Source organism: Gasterosteus aculeatus, chromosome 9, assembly GCF_964276395.1.
Source record: "Gasterosteus aculeatus chromosome 9, fGasAcu3.hap1.1, whole genome shotgun sequence".
Taxonomy (NCBI): domain Eukaryota; kingdom Metazoa; phylum Chordata; class Actinopteri; order Perciformes; family Gasterosteidae; genus Gasterosteus; species Gasterosteus aculeatus.
In genome coordinates this window covers 1029962-1045398 of record NC_135696.1, presented here as the reverse complement: position 1 = coordinate 1045398, position 15437 = coordinate 1029962, and the positions used below count along the sequence as shown (strand labels likewise).

The following is a 15437-nucleotide window of genomic DNA, read 5'->3' as shown; positions in this document are numbered from 1 at the left end:
CAGACGTCGTCCCACGGAAACAGTGACCCGCGTGGGAGTGAAACAGAGCGGCCTCAGTGTGGAGGAATGGAGAGAACGGCCCCTCAGGGCCCACGACTTCCAGCTGCTGGGCTCCCGTCTCGCTCACGGGCTCCACAGCAGAGACGCCGCTTCAGGCAGCAGGTTGGTTTCTCTCAATGCATTTCTCATGTGTGGTTTCAGACTGCGTTATTTCAAAGTCCAGTTTGTTAACTGCTGAACTCATAGTTGTTTTAAAGTTCATTATTGTATTCCTCTACATTTCATTGGCAATTATTATACTTTTAATCCTATTTATTTACAGCTGTTGTTGCTTGTATGATGCACAACAGTATTACTCAACCAGCTACAGCAGTAAAATATCAGAATGTAATTTATTCATAATCACATAATATTGAGGTGTGCTTTAAAGTACGATTTTCAAAGCAGCTCTTACTTATTGGTGTACGTAATGATCTTTTTTACATAAATGAAAGATCTGAATGCTCTAAATCTGTTGTATCAGGCTTTCATTCTCATCTCTTTGTGCACAACATAGAACAGAATGAGTGTTTCTGACCGTCTGGCACCTGCGAACCCTCGAGTAGCATCTTCCAGATGTCCATTAGTGAGCTTGTCTCCTCCTCTGTCCCTGTCGTCTCCTGTCATCAAAAAGAAAGTCATCCAAATCCCATCATTTGACGAAAAGGGGCTCATCTATGATAAACGCGACACAAAACCAAGCACTGACAGGTAAATGAAGCTTATTCTACTCTCAGGTTTTTGTAATATGGTGAATATGGTGCTGGATTAATTTAGTTGGCTTCATTCAGCAGATCTTTCATCCCGATTGGTCCCTCCAAGACATCCATTCAACCCAATTGGACTAAAACAAGTGGTGATTCACTGGGTCGCCACGGAAATAGAGCTTCAACGCTCCCAAGAACCGAATCCAAAGCACACAGCTCTCCGGCTCTCTCCGCAAAGCCCGGCGCCTCCCTCTGTCTCTCTCCAAAGACAGATTCCTCTCCCACTCATAAACCGAAGCCAAAGGATTCTCTCCGTCCCCCCGCCTCACAGCTCCGCAATCCTCCTCCATCCCTGCACCAGCCGAAGCCCAGTGTGTCTCCGACTCTGACCGTCCCGACACCCAGACTAAGTCCATCTCCGACTTCCCAGGAGACGAGTCTGGACAGCCGAGGAGGCAAGCAGCCGTCTCCCGTCGCTAAAGAGAGACAGGCTAGATCGATTGCCATTTCGAATGCTGGAGACGAGCCCAAGTTAGTCAAACGAGACATTCTTGACCTAGAAGCTTTCCTGGGCTTTACACATACTGCGCTGATGAGAGCTCGCCCCATGTCTCACAGCCAGACGTACTCTGAGCTCCAGAGACAAGCAGCCACGCATCAGACCTTCGGCTTATCGCAACTTGGTTTAAGTGAAAAGGGAAATATTGCAGAAGATAAACCAGGGCCTCCGCCAGGGGGAAGAAGCATCATTTCAATCCCTAAACCGATGTCAAACATCAAACAGCAGCAGGAACTTCTGCCAAGCGGTGCTGCAGGTACACGAGCATCCCTCTCAGAGTGTGAGGGGATTAGGTTTGCTCGTGTTTTTGAGAAGAAGTCTCTGCCGGCGTTTGATGTGCCAGATCCTCGGCCGAGTGCAGACTTCCCTCAGAGGAGGAATCTCACCTCCAGTGAGCACTCCTATGAACTCAAGTCTTCTGAGAGACGTGCAGCTTCACCAACAACTCCAAGAATGTCCTTTTCTTCTTTGAACCAGTCACCCAATGTGGAGAGCAGGAGAAGACGTTTTGACCTCAACGACGACACAAGATTTTCGTCTCACGGCAAGAGTCCTGAAGAAGAAAACAACACGCGGACGATAACAGGAAGTCCATCTAAACTCTCTCAACAAACCAGTGCGTCTCGTTACTCAAAGTCTCCTCAGAACTACAGATTCTGGTCGAAGGCTCCAGTCCCAGCGAGTCTGTCCGACTGTGTTTCAGTGGATCACAGATGCCAGTCAAGAGACAACGATTGTGAAACAGAATCTCGTTGGTGTGCGTACAGATCGACCCAATTTAAGTTGGGCCCTCAGACACAGGAGACCTCCCGACCTGCTTCTGTGGACGACGCCACGTCAAAATCAACGCATTCAAAACCGGATTTTATCTCACACAGCCGGCCGGATCCCAAACAAAACAAAAGCCACAAAGAGGTGACCTTTGGTGACCCGGGACTGAATAAAACAGATCTCTTTGATCATCACAGGGCGCCCGCAAAGCTACTAGAATATCCTCGAGATGAATACCGCCTATTCGACACAAACAGTTTGGGCGTCAGTTCAAAAGGGGTCTCTGGCCCGCTGCGGCACACAGCGAGCCAGAGACCAGAAGAGACAACAACAGCTGCTTCGCCTCCGCTACCCAGTTACCCCCGAGCAGACCGGGCATTTATCATGGAGGATCCAGAGGACCCCTATTACGTTACAATGTATTACCCTGGATCAGTGTACGTGGGTGAGTACATACCGAAAAACACTTGGAAGACTCTTACTGAACAAAGTCTGGAGATCCCGCAGAGACATGACAGACATAGTTCGATACGTTTCTGTCGAAGGGGGTGGTCAAAGGGGATAGCAGGCGGATTTAAGATGTCAGTCCTCATCAGTAGAGTAGCAGACGTGCTGAGGAGAGTTAGTTAGAACTCTGTCTAGTGTCTAGTCCAGGAGGACATGCCAAAACAAACACACACAACGAAAACAGGCAGAAAAGAAGAAATAAAAAGGGATAAACTGTGGCTTGTCTTCCATCAAAGAATTCATTTTAAGAAACAAAAATACTTACAGCCCTGAGTAGAGGTTAAAACATCACTAGTATTATTATGAATAATGTGCCTACATCTGTCTGTCTCCCTGACATATCGTATTGCCATCAGTCCTGTCGTCCTGTGTGGTTTCATTTGGAGACCCTACGAGTAAAAAAACTGTCCAGTTGTCCAAATGTAAATGGTCATTTCCCATCTAAACACTGTGGATACAATACTTTGAATTCAGGTACATTTTTTATTTCAGGGCAAAATGTCCCCTTAAGTAAATTATCTCAATTCTTCTTTCCCCTGCGTATCACCGTCTAATTGTCTCTAATTATAATGCAATCCAAAATAGTCCGTAGAAATAGTCCGCATAGCTGTCAGAAGACACTGCGCGTGCGCGCTGCATCTCCCCACTCCCTCTCCTCTTGTCTCCACGGTAACGGAAGAGGGGGGCTCACGAGGAGCGGTACCCGGACTGATCACATGACCGCCCCTCATCGCGCTACCGCTCTGCTTGGATGCGCGTCGGTTGTTCTTGTGACCGAGAGCGACCATCGATCGGCCGGGCCTCTGAAAGCAGCTCCGCGGCTCAACTCAACGGGAACAGGTGAGCGCGACGCCCACGTCACATCGGAGCGGACCGTCAGCCCGCAGCTCGCGGCGAGATGCTAGCTAGCGGTTAGCGTGATCATCTGGCGGAGACAATGGAGGAGCTCCACGGGCTGTGATGGAGCTGACCCGGGCTGCTGTGTTGAAACAGACAAAGGGCGCTTAGCTAAGATGCAGAGCGACTCGTGTCTGTGTGTGTGTGTGTGTGTGTGTGTGTGTGTGCGCGTGCACGCGTGTGGCCCTTCGCGTTGCGTAGCCAGTACAAAAATGACGTTGTTTTTTTTATGTGAGGAAGCGGGTCGTTGCTTTCACGTCGGCGGTCAGCTTCGGTCGCAATGCTGACGTCGTAACGAGGCGAGTCTCCGTGTGACGGGTCGAGGAGAGACCCGCGCGCGGCCGGACTCAATGCGCGGCGGCAGGCCGACCCACGCGGCCCCCCCACGGGGATGAGCTGCTCCGCCTCGCGCCTGTTCACAGCACCGCGCGGACCCGTTTAAAGGAGCAGATGCTGGATGGTGTCGTTTCAGCTGCGCTGCTCACTGGGGACCGACACTGCAGCCGCCAGTGTCATTGTCACTGAGCTTAAGCACTATTTTCTAGATTAGTCAACGTCCTTTGGTGTGTACTAAAGTGTGTATAACCAAAGTGATTCAGTTTACTACAGACTAAGTAAAACATCAAGACTTTTTGCATTGTCCTTTGATAATAACTTTGATGGAGTGTCACTGCTGCTGCTTGCAGTATTAGAAAGTCAAACTTTGAGATTATAGAGCCAGAAACTGATTGATCTTCATCTGATGGTAAAAAACTTCTTCAAATGAAAAATATGCTGATATTCATTTTGTTACTAAAACTCCACTTTTCTGATTTTCTGATATGTCGAACGTCTTCTATGTAAAAAGCCCTGTCAGTGACAGTTCTGTTTTGTTCATTTGGGTGAGCTGAGCCTGTAGATCAGTCCCAGAGCGCGGGGGGGCCTCGGCCTGCTCCACTGGCCTACTTCCTCGTGTGGCAGTATTTTCCTGCCGGTATGACGGTGTTAAGGTGTTTTAATACCTCCCTCTCCATCTCCTGCAGACATGTCAGACATAGTTCCTCCAGAGGTGAGACCTAAACCAGCCGTCCCTGCCAAGCCCCCGAATGTGGGGGCTCCTTCCCCCTCCAGCCCCTTCCCGCCGCAGGGCCCGGGCATAGGAGGCGGTGCTTCAGCTCTGCCTCCCAGTGCCATCCCAGTCCCCATCGGGAGTCACGTCGCCAGCCATGCCGTGGGCCACAACGTGGGCCATGGGGCGGGCCATGTTGGGGGCCTCGCCGCTGCCCACAATGGAGGTCACGGTCACGCAGGCGCCCACAGGTCCGGGGGCGGATCCACTCTGCTGGGGTATATTGGCATCGACACCATCATTGAGCAGATGAGGAAGAAGACCATGAAGGCGGGCTTTGACTTCAACATCATGGTTGTTGGTAAGTCACAGAATGTCGGCGTTTTACAGGCTTTTGAATATTATGAATTCAATTTTATTCCTTGTTTGACCTTAACTCCTCTTTCGTCTCAGGGAACAGCGGCCTTGGAAAGTCCACCCTGGTGAACACCCTTTTCAAGTCCCAGGTGAGCAGGAGGAGTGCCGGGTGGGCCCGCGATGAGAAGATCCCCAAAACCATCGAGATCAAAGCCGTGTCTCATGGTGAGTGAAGCAGCAAGAGCCTCTGCTCTCTTTCTCTAGAGAGACAGACATTTGCGGCAGAATAAATGAACGACCTTTTGATAAACGTGGCCCAATTTGTGTTTAGCCAACAGTGCCTTACTGATTTCTTACTGTTTCTCCTCGTGACTCACAAAACACACACCACCGTTTGAAAGGATCCCTAATTCGCCAGAACACACAGCACTGTATGTAAGTGGGGTGTGTTCATTGTTTTACAGCCGTATGGTTGGTCATCGGGACGTTCCTCTGCCTCCAGGCACTTTATGACCTTCCCACCTGGCTTCATCTGCTCCCTCACTGACCTGACCGATCCCCTAATGCTTAATATTACAATGCATTCACTGATTACCCCTTTGGTCTAACGCTTCTCCAGGTAAACATATTATGGCATGCATTATATGATCATTAGCATCTGATATGTAATACACTCCTATCATAACGTGTTTAACTCATTTATGTGGTCTAGTTGACACAAAGCCCTTCAATCTGCACACGTGAAACTTCTCCCTTTCACAAAAAAAACGTAACTCCGGAAAAAGCCTCAGGAAGGACGTCAAGTAACAAAAGAAGACTTTAATAGTCAAAACGGGCAAAAAGCAAAAGGCCAGGGGTAAAAAGGTACCGGGGTAAAAAGGCAGGCAGGAACGAGGAGCATCCGGGACGATTGACAAGCGACAAGAGACACACGGCTTAAATACACTAGGGAGGTGCAGGTGATTGGACACAGGTGGAAACAATCAGACAATCACAGGGGACGACAGGACAAGGCAGGAAGTGAAGTTACCCGGGGACACGAGTGGCAGAAAACTACAAAATAAGACAGGAAGTGAACCACACCGTGACAGTGTGTGTCGAGTGACGAGTTTCAAACCCACGGACAGAGCTCAGCGACCGCTACGGTTTTACACCATCCCACGCGGCGCCACAGACACACGGCACACGCCTGGAAATGTTTTACTACGTTGGATATTCAGATAGAGAATGTTACACATCCAATGCAGAGCAGTCGTTGTTCCCACTTACAAAGCAGCAGCTGTGGATCACGTCGCTCCTTTCTCTGTGCGTGTTCTCCTCACAGTCCTCGAGGAGGGCGGCGTGAAGATGAAGCTGACAGTGGTCGACACCCCGGGATTTGGAGACCAAATCAATAACGACAATTGGTAGGTTTTTCAGCGTCTTCGTTAGTGCCTCGCTGAAGTACATTGAAAGTCTCGTTTCCTCCTCCTCCTCCCATCTATCGCCCAATTGCCCCCCCACCCCTTCCGCTCACCTCTTCTGCCATCTCCACAGCTGGGAGCCCATCTCCAAGTACATCAACGAGCAGTACGAAAAGTTCCTGAAGGAGGAGGTCAACATCACCAGGAAGAAGCGCATCCCCGACACCAGGGTGCACTGCTGCATCTACTTCATCACCCCGACCGGACACTCGTGAGTTCAGCCTCGTCCCCAACGGCACAACCATTGTCCAATGATAATCCCACTTGTTCAAATAGAATCCACACTGGACTGCTCTTGTAATCACTGCAAGACTAGTTTAAGGCGTTTGGACGTGTGAAACATGACCAATGACATCCCCGTGCCTCCCTCTCCTTTTGCTGAATCTACTCACTCACTCACCCTCTTTCTTTCCTTCCCTCCCTCCGTCTGTCCCAGTCTGCGGTCGCTCGACATCGAGTTCATGAAGCGCTTGAGTCACTCGGTCAACATCATTCCCGTCATAGCGAAGTCAGACACCATGACCATTGAGGAGAGGCTGGAGTTCAAACAGCGGGTGAGTCTGAAGTGATAAACATACCAGAGCAACATATCAGCTATTTGCAATGTAACACTGTTCATTTATAGCAACGTTAATGCTTATAAGAAATGCTAAAGATGTTATTTTCCATTGCATTGTTTTCCCTCTAATGAGACAAACGTGTTTTTAATTTCCAATTATCCTGAGCAACATATACCGTGGTACTTAAAGCAGCTCTCGTCATTATGTTCACACCAATAATGGTTTAGATAATTGTGTAAAAAAAGGGAAGTAACAACTATGGACTGTATACAAAGATGGACAATAGGATATTTGGTGCCCATGGGATGTTTTGGGATCCCTTTTGTACATTGAGACAAAGTGGATCTCCAGGTCTGAATAACGAAAAAAAAATTAGGAAGTGCATTCTCTCGAATGGCCATCAGGGGGCGTGTTACAAAGAAAAGTCCGATTGATAGAAGTCTATGAGAAAATGACTACTTCTCACTGTGTGCTGTAGGTAAGGAAGGAGCTGGAGATGGGCGGGATCGAGGTTTACCCCCAGAAAGAGTTTGACGAAGACATGGAGGACAAAAGCGACAATGACAAGATCCGGGTAAGTGGTTCTGTTCCTTCTTTCTTCCCTCCTCTGAAGAGAACGTCAGGGCGCCGGGGCGTGTCGTGTGATTGTTTCACCTCATAAACCGCGTGCGGCTCTCGTCGGTTCACTGAGCCGCGTGGAACTGTCTCCGTCCATAGGAGGCGATGCCCTTTGCTGTGGTGGGCAGCGACAAAGAATATCAAGTGAACGGCAAACGAGTTCTGGGGAGGAAGACGGCGTGGGGCATTGTGGAAGGTGAGTCACACGGCCTTTCTTAACAAGCAGGCTCATTTTAATGGTGTCAGGTCAAAAACAAGATATGATGTTTGACTCTTTTCATTTTCTTTTTCCTCGCAGTCGAGAATCCAAACCATTGTGAATTTGCTCAGCTGAGAGACTTCCTGATCAGGTACAATATGTGGTGTGTTCCCCACTCACCCAGTTGTTACACCACTCGTACTTCAAGTACAATAGAGTCACCGAAGCGTCCAGCCTTCAGTCTAACATGAGTGGACATCGAGGTAGAGCTGCCTTGAGGGCAGTGAATCGTTTTTGGGGGTTAAGTGAAAAACCCATTTTTTCCGTTGCGTCCTTGAGCAGATGGTAGCGCCCGGAGAGGGACCTTCATGTAGCGTTGTACTGTAGCTACTTGGATTCAGGCAGCGGCTCCGGGAGCCACACGGCGAGCCGGACGATGCTTTTGTTTCGGAAGCCTGGAACTGGGGGGTTTGGATAAATGATAAATATGTGATCCCACAGCTAATGGATATCTGGAGGTTGGATTTAGTCTCTTCTTTCCCTGCTGCTGTCTAAAAAAAGCAACTGATTATCACATTTAGATGGCATGTTTCCATTAGAGGTGAAATGCTGCACACTATTTGTTTGGAGCGCGTGGCCGGGTATTACACACAGCGGAACGCCATACTAGCTCTCTTTTTCTGTGACATAGTATTTGAACAACGTGGATCTTAGGTAAGAAAGAAAAAGGCTGCAGTTAATGATTATTTTTATCATGGAAAAATCTAATAAAACATTAAATTATCGTTGTAAAAGGTTAGGAAATTGTGAAAAGAGGTCAAGATGATTTCTTCAAATAGAATGTTATTATAACATAGTGTATTGTTACAGAAAGGCCCAGTATATTAACTGGGATTAGTTTGTACTTTTCCTGTACTTTTAATTTAAATGGCAAATCCCACTGCTGCAGATTGCCTCCCATGTCCAGCTGCATTTCAGCCAAAACATTAGAAGAACGTAATAATGCTGATACCTCCGTGATCAATAGCTTCACGACGAGCAGCATGTCACTCTGTGCTCCTGCGCCTCTCTTTCTCAGGTCTCACCTCCAGGATTTGAAGGAGGTCACTCACAACATCCACTATGAAACCTATCGTGCCAAGAGACTGAACGAGAACGGCGGCCTCCACCCCATCACCTGCAATGACACCCAGGAAAGCAACTTGTAGTCAGCTCAGTCGGTGTGAGAATATAAACAGTGCAACGAAGCTGATAGAGGAACCCATAAAATGTTGTGACCATTGTTACCACGGCATCGGTGCATGCTCTGTGACCTGTCCATTTCTTCTGATCCCTAACGCCGCCCATCGTCTTCTACAGTCTCGTCCCCCAAAACACATCAAACCCCTCCGGTCCAATGTCAAAGTCGTTCAGATTGATGTATGGACAATCTAGTGCCATTGTAAAATTAACAACAATTTGCTGGAAATATTATAACCATAGCATTGTATGGCTCAGTATGGCTCAGTCCTGATAGTTACAAATTGCTTCTTCAAAACTCTCTGCGGCCGCAGTTGATTGAAGGAAAGAATCCTCGTTGCTTTACTGTTAACAGAGCAAGCTGTGCCGTCTTCTCTTACAACCCGCCCCCACAAAGAAAACAAAGCTCCCTCTCCTGTTGCTTTTTTTGTCCATTCAAAAATAGTTTGCATGCACAGACCTGTAAACAAGGGCGAGAGGAAGCTGCAACATTCACATATGAAATGCAGTCCACAAGGTGCATTCTGCGGATTCTGTGATTCCCGTAGTCGTGCACACAAACTAAACAGCTGGGGGATGTTTGGCTCAGCACGCTGTGTTACACCACAGTAGGTATAGAGGAAGGAAATATGCATTAATGCTTGAGCTCACTCGCATTAGCTGCGTTTTTCTCCATGAAATACCCTGGAGGATAATTATAGAACAGATTAGTTGTTTTTAATAAATATTTCAACATGCCCCAAATTCTAATGTAATCTTAAAGCCTGCCGCATGTCGGTGAGCGGAAATCTTTTGCTCATGTTTTTTTTCTTTTTTGCATGGAGGATGTGGTTTACTTGTTACCAAACCCACTGGTCACTCAGGAATAAAATATTTTCTTACTCGAAAGAAATCCCACCAATAACATAGGTGGACAGAAAACCTTTTTGGTGCAACGCAGAAATCTAATGTGGTGGCCAGTGTTTGTGTTGATGCCATTCGAATATGAAGTTCAGAGATCCACCACTTCGGGGCAGCACTCTGCCGTCTATAAGCAGTGACTCGTAGGCAGGCGGACCAGCGCTCGTCCACACACATTCCTACTGCTCAGATGCGTTTTGTACACAGTCGATATATTGATGAAGTTTACAGAGTTTGGATCCTCTACTGCTGTCACTGATAACTTGCATATCTCGCTCGGGTCTGCAAGAAACGTTAATTATATTACCCCAAAGTGTTGGTGCAATTATTCCAAATCCATAAGATTTATGAAGTTATAAACATGTTTACCAAGTTCCCTTCAAGAACCCAGCTGTTGTACTGCTGTGCACTGCAGTGTCTGCAGTAGAGCACACAATATGCCAAAACTACAAGTAATTCAATCTTTCGATTTTAATATAAAAATGTGTCATATGCAGCAAATAGCTAATTGTTGTCTGTGAATTTAGTGCAGTCAAAGGTTTCAAGCAGAAATTTGAAATGGTGTTTGTGCGTGCATGCTTGTGTCCATACCGACTGATCAGGTCACATATCTGTCACTTAACCCCTGTAACTAAATCATCTACATATCACTCATCCGTTTGAATGAGTAGAACGCTACCATGTACATTTATTTGATAACCACTTTTCTCAAAGTTGCAATGACACATTGAGAAATAATTCTCTGCGTTATGTTGAGTTATACATTAATGTCTTATTATTGTAATTTATTCTTTACTAAATTAAAGCACATTTCCATGTTGTTTTTTGTAAGAGCTGTTTTTATTAATGTTTCAACAATGAATTAAATATTCACATAATTAACATTTGTATCATAAGTGCTCAAATGAATATTTGGGGTATTTTTTATTATCTTCACTATGAAAATCTAATCTCCTATTCTTCTGCAGCTAACTGCATAATAATTAGGGAGCCCTTTATGGTCGCATGCACGAGGCCTTCAGGTTGTTGCAGTGACGGAAGTTTAATACTGCCGTTGATTGTCCGCTGACTCGCGCAATGCTCTTAACTGGCCACCGGTGGTAACGCAGCTGAGTCCACAGGGACACGGGGGGCCACTTTAAGTCCTTTGGACAATAAGTTTGGCTACTAGGTAACGGAACTACCATTACACACACTGCTGAGTATACCGCCACCCCTCAGATGCTACTCTGCGTCCACAGACACAGTGTGTGTGTGGCCTCGTCAGTTTGCTCGCTTTTTATTGTTTTAGACGTGTGTCTAGAAAGCAACAGTCCACAGACTGCCGAGTACATTGCTGCCATTCAGCACCTTATGGGCCATTGCTATTTGGCCGGGGGCGGTGTAGCCAATTGTGGGTTGTTCTACTCCAATTACACAATACAGCAGTGGTTGAGGCGGAAGAACCTGCCAGAAATCACATCACGCATGCTACTGAGTGCCCTTTTCTTCTTATTACTATTATCAGTAGTAATAGTGGTAGAAGTAGGATCAGTAGCTGTTTTTGAAGTAAGAATCCTTGTGTTTATAGATTTATTTAAAAAATAATCTCAATTAGAAGATGCTAATGTACTAGTTAGTCTTTATTGGGTCTAAAATCAGTACATGATATTCATCATATACACCATGTATAAAGCAACACAACAATATTTGTGTTACGTTATGTTCATCACATGTGAGCCTCTTCTTGTGTAACATTGGGACATGTGACTGTGCTTAAGACCATCCCGTTCCCTGGTTTAAAAATACTCTGCTCTGTTCTGGGACTTAAGGAAGGAATTTGTTCAGTTGGATATTTAGCCAATGAAAGATAACATAAAAGGCCTTGCTAAAATCCAATTACGCTGTACCTCTCATCATACCATTATCAAGGATCATCTTCTTCAGGAGCACCATAGAAACCATTTTCTGCCACTGCCCCATCCATGTGTACACCTGCTGCATAGCAAAGAACCGGAGCGACGTGGATCGTCAAAACAGCGCGGAGGATTGTAGGATCCAAGCTCCCGATTCTGGCAGCGGTAAGGCGGTAAAGCGGTAAGGCCCCAACCCACCCATGTCACAACCTTTGTCCCCTTCCCCTCGGGAGAAGGTACAGAACTATATAAACGCAGAGAAACAGACTGCTTCTTCCATCCCCTCTCCCCCTCACAAAACAACACACACAAGCTACGTCTCAACTCGTTAGGATCTGGGTCCTCCAACAACCGAATAGGCTGAACCAAGCGGCCCCTGAAATGGGACTGTCTGGGGTGTGAATCACCAGGGGAACTTCCTGCTTGCGTCATCAGCTTTTCCTTCTGCTGCCCCCGTTTCCTAGCAACCTGCTGCACTTAAAAGTAAAAGTCTTAAAAAAAAACAAATTTTAAAAATGCACATAGAGAAGGTAATCTTCTCAATTTTTTTAATATATGAGCAGTGCTTCCCTACCATTGAAGAAGGGTACCGCCCCCTCAGCAAAGTCTGGATTTTTTTTCTACCCCTTATCCCCCATTGCCCTACCATGATGGGATATGCTGCGCCGCGTGGGATAGATCAAATGTGTCCTCCAAATCTGAAGGGCTGGGCTACCGCATTAGCAGGAGTACACGGACTGGGACAGCCGAGTCGCAGCCGAAGTTAAGAATGCGGTCGACAAATGCGTCCTCATAAGGATGTAGCCGACAAATGGAGGCTGCTGCTGGTTGGCTCAGGGCTACCAAACGGAATAAAAAAACTCTTTATCTTGGAAAAGCACAGCTCTTCAAAAACAGTCAGTTAACAGAATGAAGGACCATGCATCCTGGAAAATTCCTTTTCATATCTTATGACTGACGAAACATTGTGATATAGATTACCACTCCTTTTCACCATAGTGACATTTATTTTGCAATCCAGTTGAATATACATGTTAACAAAGTATGGGCAGTGGGGGAGTATTTCTGGAAAGGTCCTTCCAGGGGGGGTATGTCTGCCTAAGCAGATTATTTTGTGTATATTGACTGTTTCTCTGTCCTGTGGTGTGCCACAGGGAACAATCTTGGGTCCTGTACACTTTCAAATGCATTACATACATACATTTTCTTTGGGAAGACGTTTAGATCAGAAAGTCTAGGTCAGTCTGATGTGTTTTATTGTTCTATTTTGTGGGTAGATGTGCAGTGTAAGTCAGAACTCCCAGAGCCAGCACCATCAAAGAAGCCCTTTAGGGCTGGCTCTCATTGTGAGATACTGTATGCCACTGTCCTGTCTTCCAACAGGCAGCACTACCATTATCTTTTGAGGTTAGAAAACATCAACCTTTATTACAATCGTCACACATATATCGCACCAGACCCCCGACAGAAATGTGTCCCTGCGCTGCTTGGAAAAATCTAGGACGATTCTCTAGCAATACGTTTTAAGAGTAAAATAAACAAAATAAAGGAGTTTTTTAATCCTTTCAAATCCCTAAATTATCTTCATCTGCTCAACCCAGGTGGACCCCAATTCTTACTGATTTCCATCGGAATTAATATTTTTCTCTCTTATCTTGTCTAATCTTATCCTGCCGCAACATCCGCCATAACCACTAAATATACTGAAAATAATCTGAATTGAAGTGTAGTACTGCTTCCTCTTAATTTACTGGGCTCTGGTGCTGTACATTAAATCAAATGTTTCTCTGAGGATTTAGACTTCTGCATTAGGAAAAAAAGATCTTGCATAAGAACAGGTATTTGTATTTTCCAATGTTTAATTGTGAAAAGTGTTATCTGAGTAAACAACAGCTTAATTACAAATATATCACATGACCTTCCCCACCATTTTTCTAATCGGCCTTGTGGTGCATACCTGTCTTGTCTGCACTTATTCCCTTCAAGGTAGTCTGAAGCTCCACTACCTTTACACCCTTTATTCTGCCTGGCTGATCCATTGCCCACCTGGTTTTGGCTCCCTATCTGTTCCGTGAATCTTGACATAAGTAATCGATGTACATACAGTACCTCGATCTAACATGCAAACTGCGATGAAAGTAGTCCAGCGCATGGTCATGATGATAGTCACCCCCTTTATTTTTTGAAATAACATTTTTATGGATATGGGAAGGCCGACTGGTGTTGGTGGATGTAACCTCTCAAAGAGCATGTTCTTGCAGGGAAAGATGCGATACTCTATTTGTGGACTTCACCTCATCATCCTGGATATCAACTGCCCCAAACTAACCCAACACATTACCACACTCACCTGTTGGTGAGGCATGGGGTGTGGTGCTGGTGTCCCTCAGGGATGGGTACTAGCCCCACTGCTCTTCTCCCTCTATACCGTGTGTCAAACACATTTTAGTTAAGGGGGCACTTCCCGCCCACTTTGATCTCAAGTAGTCCTGACCAGTGAAATCATAGGCAATGGTACGGGGGGGGGGGGGGGGGACGTGGGGGGCACCGTCATTTTCAGACGAGCTATGCCGGCTGGAGTGAGGACGATCTCAGAGTGTTACTCACGGTGAGTCTATAGCATGCGCTTACTGTGCGACCCCCAGTTGACTGATTAGGAATAGCAACTACTTTTATAGTGATCCGGTGGGCCAACCTGGACCCCCGCAGGGCCGGATCCGTCCGGGGCCGCATGTTTGACACCCATGCTCTATACTGACGACTGCACCTCAGAAAACGTGTCAGAACAACCTTCAGCTGAACGCGCTTGAAGCTGTGGTGATGTCGGGGGGACTTGAGAGGAACCTCCATACACTGCCCCCTAGACCTAGACCTTTGGATGAAGTCAGAACCGGGTTACACACATTTTGACAAGAGAACTTCCAGGACAACCAAAAGGTTACTGGCAAACAAACGGTCTCGACACAGCAAAATTCTCAGACTACACGTGCGTAGGCAAGGATTCTCCGTCTCCTTCTCTGCCATAACAGACAAAATACAGTTGTGCATGTATGCTTACACAAAACTGTACTTAATAGAAATAGAAACAAATTATTTAGAAACGTATACTCGAAATAAAAAGGTATTCGTACAACACACCAACAACGTTGTCATTGAATTGAGTCAAACTGATATTCAGTCCAATAAACGAATGAGAATTCTGCGATTCCATACACAGCGTTACATATATGGAGCAGCATCATGGTTGAAGAGATCACTTGTTAGTTGTGTGATTTGTTTTGTTCTCCCCGCTTCTTTTGTTGCATGGTCAATAATTACAATATACATATATTTTTTTGTCAGATGTGATGGTATTGTTTTGCTTTGCTGTAAAAAAAATACCTTAATGAAATACTTCAGTATCAAAAAAGAATATATATATATATACATATATATATATTTTTTTTTTGGTAGTAGTTGCAGATGTTAGCCAAATATCAATCTAAGCTGCCAACATATTGAATATGCAGTAAAGTGACATTCCATTCACTTGCCAGTCTGATTCGTCAGACAACATTCGTAGAGTGACAGCAGTTTAAAAAAATGAGACACTGTTGTCTACCGAGCTGCGTCAGTTGAACGTGTCGTGTGCTGCGTTAGCTTTCCATTGCTTTCTCATGCCGCTGGATCATATTTGAG

At 46.0% G+C, this 15437-nt stretch overlaps 1 protein-coding gene and 1 long non-coding RNA gene across 5 annotated transcripts; one reads left to right on the top strand and one right to left on the bottom strand.

The window, feature by feature from the left end:
• The first annotated feature begins 67 nt into the window (after positions 1–67).
• On the top strand, positions 68–10684 carry septin3 (septin 3). Of its 3 annotated transcripts, XM_078080656.1 has the most exons (12): positions 68–162; positions 557–750; positions 834–2521; positions 4503–4889; positions 4982–5110; positions 6210–6291; positions 6422–6559; positions 6785–6902; positions 7387–7482; positions 7626–7722; positions 7825–7876; positions 8804–10684. In XM_078080656.1, exons 2-12 carry the CDS (start codon positions 563–565, stop codon positions 8931–8933), a joined length of 3105 nt encoding a protein of 1034 aa, XP_077936782.1. In that variant the 5' UTR covers positions 68–162; positions 557–562; the 3' UTR covers positions 8934–10684. The 3 variants fall into 3 exon arrangements, with proteins under 3 accessions (XP_077936782.1, XP_040041966.2, XP_040041967.2); XM_040186032.2 differs by lacking the exons at positions 68–162; positions 557–750 and having other exon boundaries at positions 875–2521; XM_040186033.2 differs by lacking the exons at positions 68–162; positions 557–750; positions 834–2521 and adding an exon at positions 3230–3423.
• On the bottom strand, positions 511–6846 carry LOC120824890 (uncharacterized). Of its 2 annotated transcripts, none has more exons than XR_005713059.2 (2): positions 6749–6846; positions 511–659 (listed from the first exon to the last, which is right to left on the bottom strand). It is a non-coding gene; the product is annotated as an uncharacterized LOC120824890 (long non-coding RNA). The 2 variants fall into 2 exon arrangements; XR_005713058.2 differs by lacking the exon at positions 6749–6846 and adding an exon at positions 2534–2624.
• Positions 10685–15437: the final 4753 nt, after the last annotated feature.